The sequence below is a fragment of the Antedon mediterranea genome, chromosome 6 (genome assembly GCF_964355755.1).
Source record: "Antedon mediterranea chromosome 6, ecAntMedi1.1, whole genome shotgun sequence".
NCBI classification, from domain to species: Eukaryota; Metazoa; Echinodermata; class Crinoidea; order Comatulida; family Antedonidae; genus Antedon; species Antedon mediterranea.
Window position 1 is genome coordinate 29431953 of NC_092675.1, and position 14553 is coordinate 29446505.

General features: G+C 30.8%; 5 protein-coding genes across 13 annotated transcripts in view; 1 reads left to right on the forward strand and 4 right to left on the reverse strand.

Annotated features, from left to right (window-relative positions):
• The window catches only part of LOC140051112 (calcium/calmodulin-dependent protein kinase type II subunit delta-like), a 117859-nt gene that overhangs the window by 66800 nt on the left and 36506 nt on the right, over positions 1-14553 (forward strand). The gene's annotated exons all lie outside the window — the stretch shown is intronic.
• On the reverse strand, positions 827-5953 carry LOC140051639 (uncharacterized). The gene is made up of 6 exons (XM_072096913.1): positions 5938-5953; positions 4281-4462; positions 3983-4103; positions 3721-3882; positions 3055-3237; positions 827-2893 (listed from the first exon to the last, which is right to left on the reverse strand). Exons 2-6 carry the CDS (start codon positions 4437-4439, stop codon positions 1467-1469), a joined length of 2052 nt encoding a protein of 683 aa, XP_071953014.1. The 5' UTR covers positions 4440-4462; positions 5938-5953; the 3' UTR covers positions 827-1466.
• On the reverse strand, positions 4723-7477 carry LOC140051641 (uncharacterized). The gene is made up of 3 exons (XM_072096915.1): positions 6664-7477; positions 6240-6422; positions 4723-6026 (listed from the first exon to the last, which is right to left on the reverse strand). The coding sequence occupies exons 1-3, from the start codon at positions 6977-6979 to the stop codon at positions 5107-5109; spliced, it is 1419 nt and encodes a 472-aa protein (XP_071953016.1). The 5' UTR covers positions 6980-7477; the 3' UTR covers positions 4723-5106.
• LOC140051640 (uncharacterized) lies at positions 7571-10858 on the reverse strand. The gene is made up of 3 exons (XM_072096914.1): positions 9808-10858; positions 9482-9664; positions 7571-9316 (listed from the first exon to the last, which is right to left on the reverse strand). The coding sequence occupies exons 1-3, from the start codon at positions 9881-9883 to the stop codon at positions 7791-7793; spliced, it is 1785 nt and encodes a 594-aa protein (XP_071953015.1). The 5' UTR covers positions 9884-10858; the 3' UTR covers positions 7571-7790.
• On the reverse strand, positions 11182-14499 carry LOC140051676 (uncharacterized). Its single transcript, XM_072096964.1, has 5 exons — positions 14135-14499; positions 13899-14019; positions 13634-13795; positions 13201-13383; positions 11182-13040 (listed from the first exon to the last, which is right to left on the reverse strand). The coding sequence occupies exons 1-5, from the start codon at positions 14300-14302 to the stop codon at positions 11941-11943; spliced, it is 1734 nt and encodes a 577-aa protein (XP_071953065.1). The 5' UTR covers positions 14303-14499; the 3' UTR covers positions 11182-11940.

The window sequence follows — 14553 nt, forward strand, 5'->3', positions numbered from 1 at the left end:
ATCATTTTATAGTCTGATGGATTACGGTACAAATGAATTAAAATATCTTTTCGTCTGACTATTGCACAATCTCAGCTAATCTAACAATGCTATAAATTTAGTATTTTTAGATATCAAATTATGAACGTTAATTACAAAATGTATCCCTTACTTGATCTGTACTATAGTCCTCATAGAATCTATCACCAAGTGTACTGTCAGCTATTTTGACAACAATGGGAAAAGATTTCTTCTTCTTAGCCAACTCACTTGGTGTATACCACTTTCGTGACCAGGTAACATTTGTAAGTTTGTCACTTATCATCTCCATGATACTTAATGACAAAACTTAATACTTTTTATCAGGAAATAAGAATATGTTTGAATACCTATTAAAAATCTCAATTAATAGGTAAATATGTACAAGTTTTTCTTAGTACTCTATTATGTCCAATCTTTTTGTTATGGAATCAAGAAAGTATTATGCCTATTTTTGTATCAAACAATTCGAATGAAAGAGTATGTTCATTCTGATAGATCCTGGTTTAGGTCCAGTGGCAAAGTCAAAATAATTGTAGTCAATAGATTTGTTTGTTTGTTTGTCTGTCTATTTGTTTTTTAGAAACATAATCCAAGTTCAAACTTGAACTATCTTTAAGTTCTATTCATATCAAGTAAGTCAAAGTTTGCATACTCAAGTTAATCAAAGCATTTGATACCTGGTAAACAAAGACTAACTACAATTGTAGACCAATTTTAGAGGCAGACACAATATTATGATATCACCTTTATTGAAGCTATAAAAAGGATATTCAAAAGATTAGTTTTTTCCATTTATTTAAGCCGTTTATGCTGTTAGAAAATCATAATATTCATTAATAATAATATTCATAAAAAAATGGTTCCATCAAAGAAACACATACCGACATATTCTAAGTTTAAAAAAACTTTGTTATCATAATGAACAATCGATAAAAATATTGAAAAAATGTCAATGTACATTTAAAACATAATAGAAAAAATTAAATGTCATTCCTGGCCATATATGCAAGTTCTTTTTGTCCTTTACAACAACTAATCAATATATTATACAAAATGTACTATAAGATAATTTTTAGTCGCAAACGCAACTGTGCAGCTTACTGTTCTGGTCGGTCGGTAAACACATGTAATGGCCTTGTTTTACTCCAATACTGTCTCTGATAATAGTTAAAATATACATAAATTAAAGATGAAATGGTTCCACAGAACCATGTAAAGTTTTATAAAGTTGTGGAAACCATAATAATAACCATAATAGATTCAAGATTTAAGATTATTTATTTGTCGTCCATAAACTGGAAATCTGACTTTGGCGATTAAACATTAGAAATACATTAAAACATCAAAATACCAAAAAATGGAAGTAATAAAATAGATAAAAAGTAATCTTAAAAACAAGAGTGTTGAAAATAAGTAATTACCAAAGTGAATAATCAAATGTTATATTATGAAACAAGGGGTAACCATTTTTTCTTAATAAACATTTCTAATTTTAACGCTTCAAACTCTGTCAATTTAAGTTTTGTCTTCATTGTGTTCCGGTCAAGATCCAGAAGTAAGTCTCCATTAATCCCAATTTTCTGAAAGTCATCAATGTGTTTGTCCAACTTTAGTAGTTTTAAGCAGTCTTGTACCTGATTACATGACATATCAGAGAGATTATCTGGAAGATCCTCTTTAACTCTGATCCTGTGTTCTTCTGGTGTATTCCTTGGTTGAAGCATTGGAAGAATATTCTGGATGTCAGTTAGTTTTAAATATCCATCATAATCTATGTAAGTGTCCTTTGAAATGTCATTTATATCTTCATATCCATCACTTTCACTGTTTGTGTCTGCAGTCATTTTCCTTCTGCTTTTTTGTATGTCAGTTGGCTCTAAATATCCATCATCTATGCAAGTGTCATTATCATCTTCTTCATGTGTATTTCCTTCTCTTGGATCTTTTTGGATGTCAATGTCTTCATATTCACTATCGTCGCCTCCAACATTTGTAGTTGTACCAGTGAGGTCTTTCTGAATGTAAATCTTGTTCTCATAATCTTCATCATTATAACTGTCACCCTCTTCTTCCTCATGTTGGATTACAAGCACATCTTCATAATCATCATCTTCTCTGTAATTGTCATTATTGCCTTCTTCATTTGCAGTCATTTTCCTTTTGCCTTTGTGGATGTCAGTTACCTCTAAATATCCATCATCATCTATGCAAGTGTCCTTGTTACCTTCTTCATGGGTATTACTTTCTCTTGGATCTTTTTGGATGTCAATGTCTTCATATTCACTATCATCACCTACATCTGTAATTGTACCAGTGAGGTCTTTCTGAATGTAAATCTTATTCTCATAATCTTCATCATTATAACTGTCACCCTCTTCTTCCTCATGTTGGACTACAAGCACATCTTCATAATCATCATCCTCACCCTTGCCCTCATATACCTCTTCATAATCATCAGTATCACCAGTTGGGTCAATGACCTCCTCATAATCTGAATTGCTATCATCATTTCCGTCTTCATCTGCCGTAAGGTTTTTTTTAAGGTAGATTTCCTTTTCATAACTATGGCCACTGTCACATAGGTTTTGACTTTTTTCACCAATGATATTAGAAGCTTTGTCTATATTACGTGTGTATTTCTTGACATTTTTTCTTTTCCCCTTTGGACGACCATCTATCTTTTCAACTTTACTACAAGCATCATCCTGTGGTTGGCTGGTGCATTTTTTGGGATTCGTTTGGATGTTCTTTTTCTTTTTATACTTAATAAATCGAAACTTTTTTTTCTTGCCTTTATTTTTTGTATCAGGTTTATTGACATGTGGTTCATTTGAGCTTTCTTCTATCTCAATTGGCTTAGTAACAATAGTATCTGAAAATTAATTAAATTGATAGATTAGAAAATGATTTGACTTATATCGTCTTGGGTTTGGAGTGTCTTAAATGAGAAACTAACTATATTAAATTTAGTTCAAATAACAAAACTCATTTGTTGTCATAACTTTTATATGGATGATTAAAAATTTAATTTACCAGGGTTTCCTTGATAACTGTTAAATGTACTTTCATCGATGACACTGTGAACAACATCTTGGACATGTTCCTCAAATAAAGTTAAACGATCATCGGTACCATCTCCTATCATAAGTGGAACTTGTAGACTTAAGTTACTGCACTCAGTTGGAATATACTCAATAGTCTTTTTTATACCAGCATCTGATTTAAAAAAACTTAGTTGTTTTCACAATGTTTAAAGACATTTGATACTGATAGAGTAGTTACAAAGTAATTAAAATATGAGAAACAAAGAGAACTGAAATTGATCTTATGAAATGGAAATTGAAATATCCAGGACACATCCTCAGAGACAATGTTTCTAAGCTCCCCATACAGTTTTGGAAGAACTAATAATAATATTGAGTTTGAGATCAAGGGATGGTGAGAGGTAATGGAGTGATGATGTCAAAATCTGGTGAAATATAAATGCTTCAGCGAAAAATAGAGGTAAATGGAGAATATGGTCTACAATCTTTGATACAAAGATGGCATGTCATAATATATAACTATTACCATATTTGATTCCGGCACCATTTTGTGAAAACTATAATATAAATTGGTTTCTTTTATTTTTAAGTCACCTAAATATTGTGGGCATCATTCACTGCTGACTTGTTTGAATTGAACTAGAAACTGATTTACCTTCTGAAATGCATGTTCCCATTAAGTATTTCATCAAGTCTTTTTGTTTGATTGTAAGATTTTTTTCCTCTAACACTAAATCAGGCAATCTGGTATGTTGGTTGCTGTTAACTTTCACTTTAAGTGGAAGTTCCAAATCTTCATGTAGCAAGACACTTGACTCTGTTTTCAAAATACAAATACAAGTATCGGTTGTATTGATATTTTGGTATCAAATATTACATATGATAGTATAGTAATTACTAATAGAAAGTTGACCAACCTTCTTGAATATCTGCAGTTTCCAAGCCAATATCAGAGTTGATTGGGATACTGAACTCATTGCCTTCTTCATCATAAGCAAAAAATCTCAACTGCTCTTTGACGCTATGTAAATATAATACCTGTAATAATAATGAAAAATGTGATAAATTTATACAATATAAAAGGTAATTATATAAAGTTTACCATGGGATTACAAATAAAAGGACTGTAACAACTACCACTTAAACTTTTATTTTGAAGTCCTGCATTACAGTAAATAATGAAGTATAATGTTGTTCATTGAAATTATGTCTTACTTGGCCTGTACTATAGTCCTCATTCAATCCATTGCCTTGTGCGCCCTCTGCGATTTTAACAATTATGGGAAAAGATTTTCTCTTCTCAGCCAACTCACTTGGTGTATAGTACTTTCTTGACCATTTAACAGTTGTAAGTTCGTCACTTATCATCTCCATACTTTCTATCAGGCTTCTATTAACTATTGTACCAAAAAAATTTCAATGATTACATTTTATAGCTCAAAGTCTGTAAAGTAAGTCCCTGCCGAATACAAATGTTTTGAATCAGCATTTGTTGTCAGCAGTTCAGTATGAATAAAAATGCATACACCAAAAGAAAATAAAACGTTTTTATTGTATACTACACAAAGGATTTCAAATTTGAGGTATTCGAATATGAATAGTCTATACAACGTAAGTACTAAGAATCAGTACATTATAAACGAGGCACGTGTTGTTTCAACTGTTAAACTATGTGCTTCTTGACTGTACAAGTAGCTGCATACAAATGCTGCCATAAAATCTTTTGTAATACTGTTTTATAGCATATTATAGGCAATGATTCTGTAATTATATATTAAAGTATGTCAAGGTTTGTACTTTTAAAAAGTCAATAAAAAAAACTAGTACTTTGATCTATTGTTATATATTGTGGATGAGGAAATCTAACAATAAGTTCCACTGGAATTCCTGTGATGTTAATCATTTATTCAAGTCAAACATACAATACTGTTCAAGTTAGTTTGTATAGAATATAAATTTACAATACACGAAAATCCTTTCAGGTTAAAAATTGCTTGAATTTAATTACCACCACCAGTATCTTCATTTACATATTTTAGATTTAAATATTTGGCAACCATTTTTTTGTAATAAGCATTTCTAATTTGAGTATTTCAATATTTGTTAAATTAAGTTCTGTCTTCATTATGTTCTGGTCAAGACTCATAAGTAGGTTTCCGTCAATCCCAATTTCCTGAAAATCTTTAACATGTTTGTCCAACTTCAGAAGTTTTAAGCAGTCTTGGACCTGATTACATGTCATGTCAGAGAGATTATCTGGAAGATCCTGCTTTCCTTTGATTCTGTGTTCTTCTGGTGTTGTATTCTCTTTTTTTGAAATCTCAGTTTCTTTATCAAACTGTTGATAATCAAACTTATCATAATCATCATCAGCATCTTTGTAACTATCTTCAATTATTTCTGTCTGAAGGTAAATTCTCTTTTCATAATCATTACCAACCTTGTAACTGTTTATGTTACCTTCTTCATCGGCAGTTATTCCACTGACATCTTTTGAGATGTAAGTGACCTCTTCATAATAATCATTATCTTTGAAAGTGTCCTCATCAAATTCTTCATAATCATAATCATTATCTTTTAAACTACCTTCATTGACCACTTCATAATCATCATTAATGTCTTTAAAACTGCACTCATCAGCCTCTTCGTAACTATCAACATCATTTCTGTCATATGTTATGCTTCCAGGGCGGTCTTTTTTAAGATAGATTTCTTTTTCATAAGTATGATCAGTGTCACCAGTGATATTACTAGCTTGAGGTGTGCATTTCTTTGCATATCTTTTCCCTGGTGAGTTTGAAGAGTGACCATCAGGCTTCTTCTTGATGATCTTTACCCGTTTATTCTTCAACGGTAAACCTTTTTTTTTTACCTTTGCTTGGTTTGTTTTAACTGTAGAAACATGTGGTCCATGTGTGATTTCTTCAATCTTTAAGTTTTGCTGAGAGTTGATAATAATATCTGAAAGTCAATTTAAGAGATTTTATTTCTTGATAGCAAGATAATTAATTTAAGATCTTTGATTATTACTGTATAAGTATACAAATATTCATAATAAAAACACTTCTGCTATATATCAAATGAAAAACTATATTTTTGGTCATTTTATTTTACTTAATAAAAAAACTAATTGTATTAGATATTGATGGATTTAAACAATGTAATAATATTAACCTTGGTTTCCTTGGTAACTATTAAATATCTTTTCATCGATGACACTGTGAACAACATCTTGAACATGTTCCTCAAATAAAGTTAAACGATCATCGGTACCATCTCCTATCATAAGTGGAACCTGCAGACTTAAGTTACTGCACTCAGTTGGAATACACTCAATTAACTTTTTTTTAACGGCATCTGAAAAAGTAAGATAACATTGGAAACAAAAATTGCTCTAATTGTCAATAATATTACAGTAGTTTTTAATATTAATCTAATACAGAACATGTTTACAGTATACAGAAGTCTATTTCATGCCTAGCTGGATAAATCAAATTTTAAAAATATCTATTAATAGTATCTTTATTCATTCATCAAATGTATGTTACCGCCAAATAGAATTGATTTTTTGATCAAGTTGAACTAGAAACTATTTTACCTTCTGAAATGCATGTTCCAATTAAGTATTTCATCAAGATTTTTTGTTTGATTGTAAGATTTTTTCCCTCTAACATTAAATCAGGCAATCTGGCATGCTGGTTGCTGTTAACTTTCACTTTAAGTGGGAGTTCCAAATCTTTATGAAGTAAGACACTTGGCTTGACATATAAAGTTGACGAACCTTCTTCAATATCTGCAGTTTCAAAGCCAATTTCAGAGTTGATTGGGATACTGAACTCATTGTCTTCTTCATCGTAAGCGAAAAATCTCAGCTGCTCTTTGACGCTATGTAAATATAATACCTTAGGAAACATAAATATTGTAATTTTAGTAAAAATAAAGAATATTGTGTTTGAAATGTGATGACGGTCTACCTACTACATTTTAATATGTCCATTGCTAAAGCACATAAGTCGAAAAGTCTTACTTGGCCTCTACTATAGTCTTCATAGAATCTTTCACCCAATACACTGTTGGCGATTTTTACAACAATCGGAAAAGATTTTTTCTTCTCAGCTAATTCATGTGGTGTATAGCACTTGCTTGACCACTTAACAGTTCTTAGCTCTTTACTTATAATCTCCATACTTTCTATCAGGAAATTAAAATAATGGCTAGCTATTGTACCCCCAACAACTTCAATGAGAGATCAATTGAATTTATAAGTATTTGTAAGTAAATATCAAAGACCATTGAACCCAAATCAAAACATTTTGGATCAGCATTTGGTATCAGCAGTTTAATAAGAATGAAAATACATGCATGAACAGAAATAAAGCATTTTATTTTACACTTCAAAAGACTTTAGTTATTACAATAACAACTGTCTGACAAGAAAGTACGAAAGTTTTGTAATTTATTCTTTATTGTATACAAATTATTTAAAAAAAAAAAGAAGTTGGAAATGTTTATTATTCTCAAAAAGTAAATTTTCAATTTATGTTGAAAAATTAAGATTTTGAGTTAAGTTTGCCAAACACATACATTGTTGCTAACAACTCATATTATTATTACCATAATATGTCTAAAGTATCTGAACATTGTAAGTTAATGTAACCTTTTGGTTTAAAACAAAACAATTATAACGACCATTTTGAATGTAGATATCACTGATTGATTTACATGTTAAACACGTGGCAACCATTTTTCTGTAACAAACATTTTTAATTTGAGTATTTCAAACTTTGTCAAATTAAGTTCTGTCTTCATTATGTCCGGGTCAAGATCCATAAGTAATTCTCCATCAACTCTAATTCTCTGAAATTTTTCCAAGTGTTTGTCTAACTTTAATAGTTTTAAGCAGTCTTGAACCTGATTACATGACATTTCAGAGAGATTATCTGGAAGATCCTCTTTGACTCTGATCCTGTGTTCTTCTGGTGTATTCCTTGGTGGAAGCTTTGGAAGAATATCTTTCTTTGAACACTTATTTGTTGTATTCAATTGTTGATAATCAATCTTATCATAATCATAAGCATCATCATCATCTTCCTCAGTGACCTCTAAATATTCATCATCTTTATTACTGTCCTCTGAAAAGTCAGTGACCTCTAAATATTCATCATCTTTTTTACTGTCCTCTAAAAAGTCAGTGACCTCTAAATATTCATCATCTTTATTACTGTCACTGCCTTCTTCATCTGCAGTTATTCCAATGGGAACCACTGGAATGTCAATAACATCTTCATATTCATCATCTTCTCTGTAAGTGCCGTTATTGCCCTCTACATCAACATCTTCATATCCATCATCATCTGTGCAAGTGTCATTATTGCCCTCTTCATCAACATCTTCATATCCATCATCTTCTCTGTAAGTGTCATTATTGCCTTTTTCATCATCTCCTCCTTCAACATCTTCATATTCATCATCGTCTCTGTAACTAATATTGTCTTCTTCATCTGTAGTTATTCCACTGGTGTCCTTTGAAATGTCATTTATATCTTCATATCCATCACTTTCACTGTTCGTGTCTGCAGTCATTTTCCTTCTGCCTTTGTGGATGTCAGTTGGCTCTAAATATCCATCATCATCTATGCAAGTGTCATTATCATCTTTTTCATGTGTATTTCTTTCTCTTGGATCTTTTTGGATGTCAATGTCTTCATATTCACTATCGTCACCTCCAACATTTGTAGTTGTACCAGTGATCTCTTTCTGAATGTAAATCTTGTTCTCATAATCTTCATCATTATAACTGCCACTCTCTTCTTCCTCATGTTGGATTTCGAGCACATCTTCATATTCATCACCACCTTTGTAACTGCCCAAATAAACCTTTTCATAATCAACATAATGTTTTTCATCTGCAAGTATTTTTTTAAGGTAGATTTCCTTTTCATAACTATCGCCAGTGTCACATGTTAGGTTTTGACTTTTTTCACCAATGATATTAGAAGCTTTGTCTATATTACGTGTGTATTTCTTGATATTTTTTCTTTTCCCTTTTGGACGACCATCTACCTTTTCAACTTGATTACATTCATCATCCTGTTGTTGGCTGGTGCATTTTTTGGGATTCTTTTGAATGTTTATTATCTTTTTATACTTAAATCGAAACCTTTTTTTCTTGCCTTTTGCCTGATTATTTTTTGTATCAGGTGCATTTGAGTTTTCTTCAATCTCGATTGGCTTAACATTAACAATAGTATCTGAAAAATAAGTTTATATTGATAGATTAAAAAATTTGACTTATATCTTCTTGAATTTGGAGTGTCTTAAATGAAAAACTAAGTATAATAAATTTTTGTTCATATAACAAAACTTGTTTATTTTTAAAAACTTTATATGGATGATTAAAAATTAATTTAATTTACCAGGGTTTCCTTGGTAACTATTAAATGTCTTTTCATCGATGACACTGTGAACAACATCTTGGACATGTTCCTCAAATAAAGTTAACCGATCATCCGAACCATCTCCTATCATAAGTGCAACCTGCAGACTTAAGTTACTGCACTCAGTTGGAATACACTCAAATATCTTTTTTATACCACTATCTGAAAAATATTAAAGATTGAAACCACATTTTCGTGTTTATTCATGTCACACATGTTGTAGGCATTAGTTGTTTAGGAGCATTTCAAAAACTAGTGAAACTAATCCATGGTTGACCACCCATTGAACTAGAAAACTATGTTACCTTCTGAAATACACGTTCCCATTAAGTATTTCATCAAGTCTTTTTGTTTGATTGTAAGATTTCTGTTCTGTGACATTAAATCAGGCAATCTGGTATGTTGGTTGCTGTTAACTTTCACTTTAAGTGGAAGTTCCAAATCTTCATGTAGCAAGACATTTGACTCTGTTTTCAAAATACAAATACAAGTATTAACATCCTGGTATCTTTTTTAAAGAAATTATATAATACATGATGATTTCAATAGAATGTTGACTAACCTTCTTGTATGTCGTCTGCAGTCAAAAAGTTAATTTCAGAGTTGATTGGGATACTGAACTCATTTCCGCCTTCATCGTAAGCCAAAAATCTCAACTGCTCTTTGACGTTATGTAAATATAATACCTGTAGTAAATTTAAAAACATATGATGTAAATATGGATTTGTAATATGAATGTAATTGTTCTTAATGTCTGAGATATGAGAATGGCAGCCATCATCTACATTTCATTTTGAAGTCTATATTACTTTAGAAATTTGATAATAAAGTCATACTGGAGTAAAATTATAAATACTGCAGTTTTAAAATTATATCTTACTTGGCCTGTACTGTAGTACCCTTGTATGCTGTCTGCAATTTTAACAATTATAGGAAAAGATTTCTTCTTCTTAGCCAACTCACTTGGTGTATACCACTTGATTGACCACTTTACAGTTGTAAGTTCTTTCTTAATCTTCTCCATAATTTCAAATTGCCATTTCCCCATCAATTGTCACATAGTAAATTTACTGGTTTGTATGGTATGACTTGACTACAGCCAAATCAAAATGTTTGCAATCAGCATTTGGCGGATATGAATGCATGCATGAAACTATCATACTTAAACTTAAACTGAATTTAACAGGATAAAAACAATGTGCTATAAGGAAGTATTAACATCTGATCTTGGAGACAAAAATAGGTTTGTTGGAAGTGGAAGTATAAAACAAGTACACATACGTACGTATATATATAGTGTATCTGTGGTTTGATGTATGATATGATTCCTTGTACTACGTTTTTTCATTATATAAGCAAAAATATATTTGACGTACAGAACTAGGAAATGTTTGTTTTTATTAGGACATTTTACTTTTGTATCATACACAAAAACATTCTAAAATAATAAATAAAATCATAACCAAAAAAATATAATAACAAAAAATACAGACTCGGACTTCATACAAATGTTGATAGTCTATGTAGACACTTTAATCTTTTCTGAAGCACATTTTTGAAGTAATATTATATTCTATTCTTTGTTCAAAAAGAATCATTGAGTTTTTCATACTAATGTTTAAGACTATACGATAGAACCATTTTTCAATATATAGAAATATATCAAAGAGGATCGGGGAAAATAAGTCAGATTAATCATTAATAACAATGTATATAACAATACTGTACATTTATAAGGCATTCTACTTAACCTAAAAATATGTGGCAACAATTTGTCCTTGACCAATTTAGAATATATAGAACAGTATTTTGTAGAAGATATATTTGTTCTTTATAAATTTAAACAATATGCCAATAAATTATTACTTAATTTTATAAATGTTTAAAGTTACAATAAGATACAATCTTGAATTAACATCATCATTTATACATATTAAACTTGTGGCAACCATTTATTCTTAATAAACAATTCTAATTTGACAATTTCAAACTTTGTCAAATTAAGTTCTGTCTTCATTATGTGCTCGTCAAGACTCATAAGTAATTCTCCGTCAATCCCAACTTCCTGAAAATCTTTAACATGTTTGTCCAACTTTAGAAGTTTTAGGCAGTCTTGGACCTGATTACATGTCATTTGAGAGAGATTATCTGGAAGATCCTGCTCTCCTCTGATTCTGTGTTCTTCTTGAAGCATACTTTCTTTTGCTACAGTGGCTTTTGATGCCTTGTTCCTTGGAGGAGGGTGAGGAGACTGACATTGCTTAGTTCTTTGAACATTGCCATTAACATAAAATGGATCAGGTTTGTTAATTTCCTGCTCTCTTCTGATTCTGTGTTCTTCTTGAAGAATACTTTCTTTTGCTACAGCGGCTTTTGATTCCTTGTTCCGTGGAGGAGGTTGAGGAAACTGACATTGCTTACTTCTTTGAACATTGCCATTAACATAAAATGATCCTGTGTTCTTCTGATGTATTCCTTGGTGGAAGCTTTGGAAGAATGTCTTTCTTTGAACACTTATTTTTTTTATTCAGTTGTTGATAATCAATCTTATCATAATCATAAGCATCATCATCTTCATCAGTGACCTCTAAATATTCATCATCTTTATTACTGTCATTGCTTTCTTCATCTGCAGTTATTCCAATGGGAACCACTGGAATGTCAATAACATCTTCATATTCATCATCTTCTCTGTAAGTGTCATTATTGGCTTCTTCATCTGCAGTTATTTCTCTGGGGTCCTCTGAATTGTCAATTACATCTTCATATCCACCATCTTCTCTGTAAGTGTCATTATTGCCTTCTTCATCAACATCTTCATATCCATCATCTTCTCTGTAAGTGTCATTATTGCCTTCTTCATCTGCATCTGTCATTTCCATTGGGCCTTTTTTGATGTCAGTTACTTCTAAATATCCATCACCATCTTCTATGTGAGTATTACCTTCTTCATCTGTCATTATTTCTCTTGGATCTTTTTGGATGTCAACATCTTCATTTTCAGTATCGTCTTTGTAACTATCTACATCTTTAGTTATACTACTACTAGTGATGTCCTTCCGAAGGTAAATTTTGTTCTCATAATCTCCATCATTATAACTGTTACCCTCTTCTTCCTTACTAGAGTCATGTTGGATTTCAAGTACATCTTCATAATCATGACCATTGTAACTGCCCACATAAACATCTTCATAATCAACATAATGTTTTCTGTTTGCAAGCTTTTTTGTTTCATATGTTAGGTTTTGACTTTTTTCCCCAATGATATTAGAACCTTTGTCTATATTAGGTGTGTATTTCTTGACATGTCTTTTCCCTTTTGGACGACCATCTATCTTTTCAACTTTACTACAAACATCATCCTGTTGTTGGCTGGTGCATTTTTGGGGATTCTTTTGGATGTTCATTATCTTTTTATACTTTAATCGAAACCTTTTTTTCTTGCCTTTTGCCTGATTATTTTTTGTATCGGGTTTACTGACCTGTGGTGCATTTGAGCTTTCTTCAATCTCGATTGACTTAAAATTAACAATAGTATCTGAAAATGAATTAAATTATATTGATAGGTTAGAAAATGACTTGACATATATCTTCTTGGATTTGAAGTGTCTTAAATGAAAAACTAATTAAATTTTGTTCAAATAACAAAACTTGCTTATTTTTATAAACTTTATATGGATGATTAAAAATTAATTTACTTTGATTTCCTGGATAACTGTTATATGTACTTTCATCGATGAGACTGTGAACAACATCTTGAACATGTTCCTCAAATAAAATTAACTGATCATCCGTACCATCTCTTATCATAAGTACAACCTGCAGACTTAAGTTACTGCACTCAGTTGGAAAAGACTCAATTAACCTTTTTTTACCACTATCTGAAAAAAAATTCAATATTTGAATTGATTCAATATCTTGAATTAACATTTTTAAACAGTCAGTAGAACATTGTTTCCTACTCATACCCCATTAGGAATAATCAAATATGTAAAATTATGTTATATAGTATTTCATTTACTATTTTAAGTTGTGGATCTGTATTGATTTAAGTTTTTGGTATCATCAGGCAAAGAAATGATGAACCAACTAATAGTAACTCACTTGAGTTGAACTGGAAAACTACTTTACCTTCTGAAATGCATGTTCCAATTAAGTATTTCATCACATCTTTTTGTTTGATTGTAAGATTTCTGTTCTGTGACATTAAATCAGGTAATCTGGCATGTTGGTTGCTGTTAACTTTCACTTTAAGTGGGAGTTCCAAATCTTCATGTAGCAAGACACTTGACTCTGTTTTTTTTATAGAAAGGTTATTTGTTATCTTGGTTTAGTTATCTTGGTTTAGTTTTAAAAAATTATGTAATATGACGATTTCCATAGAATGTTGACTAACCTTCTTGTATGTCTGCAGTCACCAAGTTAATATCAGAGTTGATTGGGATACTGAACTCATTACATTCTTCATCGTAAGCCAAAAACCTCAGCTGCTCTTTGACGCTATGTAAATATACTACCTGTAGTAAATTTAAAAACATGTGCTGTAGATATGGATTTTAAAATGTAATGGTTCTTAATGTCTGAACTAGAGTGAAATAATAACTACTGCAGTTATTTTAAATTATATCTTACTTGGCCTGTGTTGTAGTCCTCTTGTAAACTGTCTGCGATTTTAACAATTATAGGAAAAGATTTCTTCTTCTTAGCCAACTCACTTGGTGTATACCACTTGATTGACCACTTTACAGTTGTAAGTTCTTTCTTAATCTTCTCCATAATTTCAAATTGCCATTTTCCCATCAATTGTCAAATAGTAAATTTACTGGTTTGTATGGTATGACTTGACTACAGCCAAATCAAAATGTTTGCAATCAGCATTTGCATGAAACTATCATACTTAAACTTAAACTGAATTTAACAGGATAAAACAATGTGATGTAAGGAAGTCTGTTTATTTGGAAATGGAAGTATAAAATAAATACAAAATATATTTGACGTAGAAAAATAGGAAATGTTTGTTTTTTTTAGTACATTTTACGTTTGTATCATAC

Bases quoted from the DNA above. Each gene is read 5' to 3' on its own strand.
- LOC140051639 (XM_072096913.1), bottom strand. From the start codon at position 4,439: ATGGAGATGATAAGTGACGAACTTACAACTGTTAAATGGTCAAGAAAG. The intron at 3,238-3,720 runs GTAAATCAGTTT...TTTTTAAATCAG, and splicing joins GGGAACATGCATTTCAGAAG to ATGCTGGTATAAAAAAGACT. The intron at 2,894-3,054 runs GTAAATTAAATT...ATTAATTTTCAG, and splicing joins CAGTTATCAAGGAAACCCTG to ATACTATTGTTACTAAGCCA.
- LOC140051676 (XM_072096964.1), bottom strand. From the start codon at position 14,302: ATGGGAAAATGGCAATTTGAAATTATGGAGAAGATTAAGAAAGAACTT. The intron at 14,020-14,134 runs GTAAGATATAAT...AATTTACTACAG, and splicing joins AGGACTACAACACAGGCCAA to GTAGTATATTTACATAGCGT. The intron at 13,796-13,898 runs GTTAGTCAACAT...TAAAAAAAACAG, and splicing joins GACTGCAGACATACAAGAAG to AGTCAAGTGTCTTGCTACAT.
- LOC140051641 (XM_072096915.1), bottom strand. From the start codon at position 6,979: ATGTTTCCTAAGGTATTATATTTACATAGCGTCAAAGAGCAGCTGAGA. The intron at 6,423-6,663 runs GTAAAATAGTTT...TTACTTTTTCAG, and splicing joins TGGAACATGCATTTCAGAAG to ATGCCGTTAAAAAAAAGTTA. The intron at 6,027-6,239 runs GTTAATATTATT...ATTGACTTTCAG, and splicing joins TAGTTACCAAGGAAACCAAG to ATATTATTATCAACTCTCAG.
- LOC140051640 (XM_072096914.1), bottom strand. From the start codon at position 9,883: ATGTCACAGAACAGAAATCTTACAATCAAACAAAAAGACTTGATGAAA. The intron at 9,665-9,807 runs GTAACATAGTTT...AATATTTTTCAG, and splicing joins GGGAACGTGTATTTCAGAAG to ATAGTGGTATAAAAAAGATA. The intron at 9,317-9,481 runs GTAAATTAAATT...CTTATTTTTCAG, and splicing joins TAGTTACCAAGGAAACCCTG to ATACTATTGTTAATGTTAAG.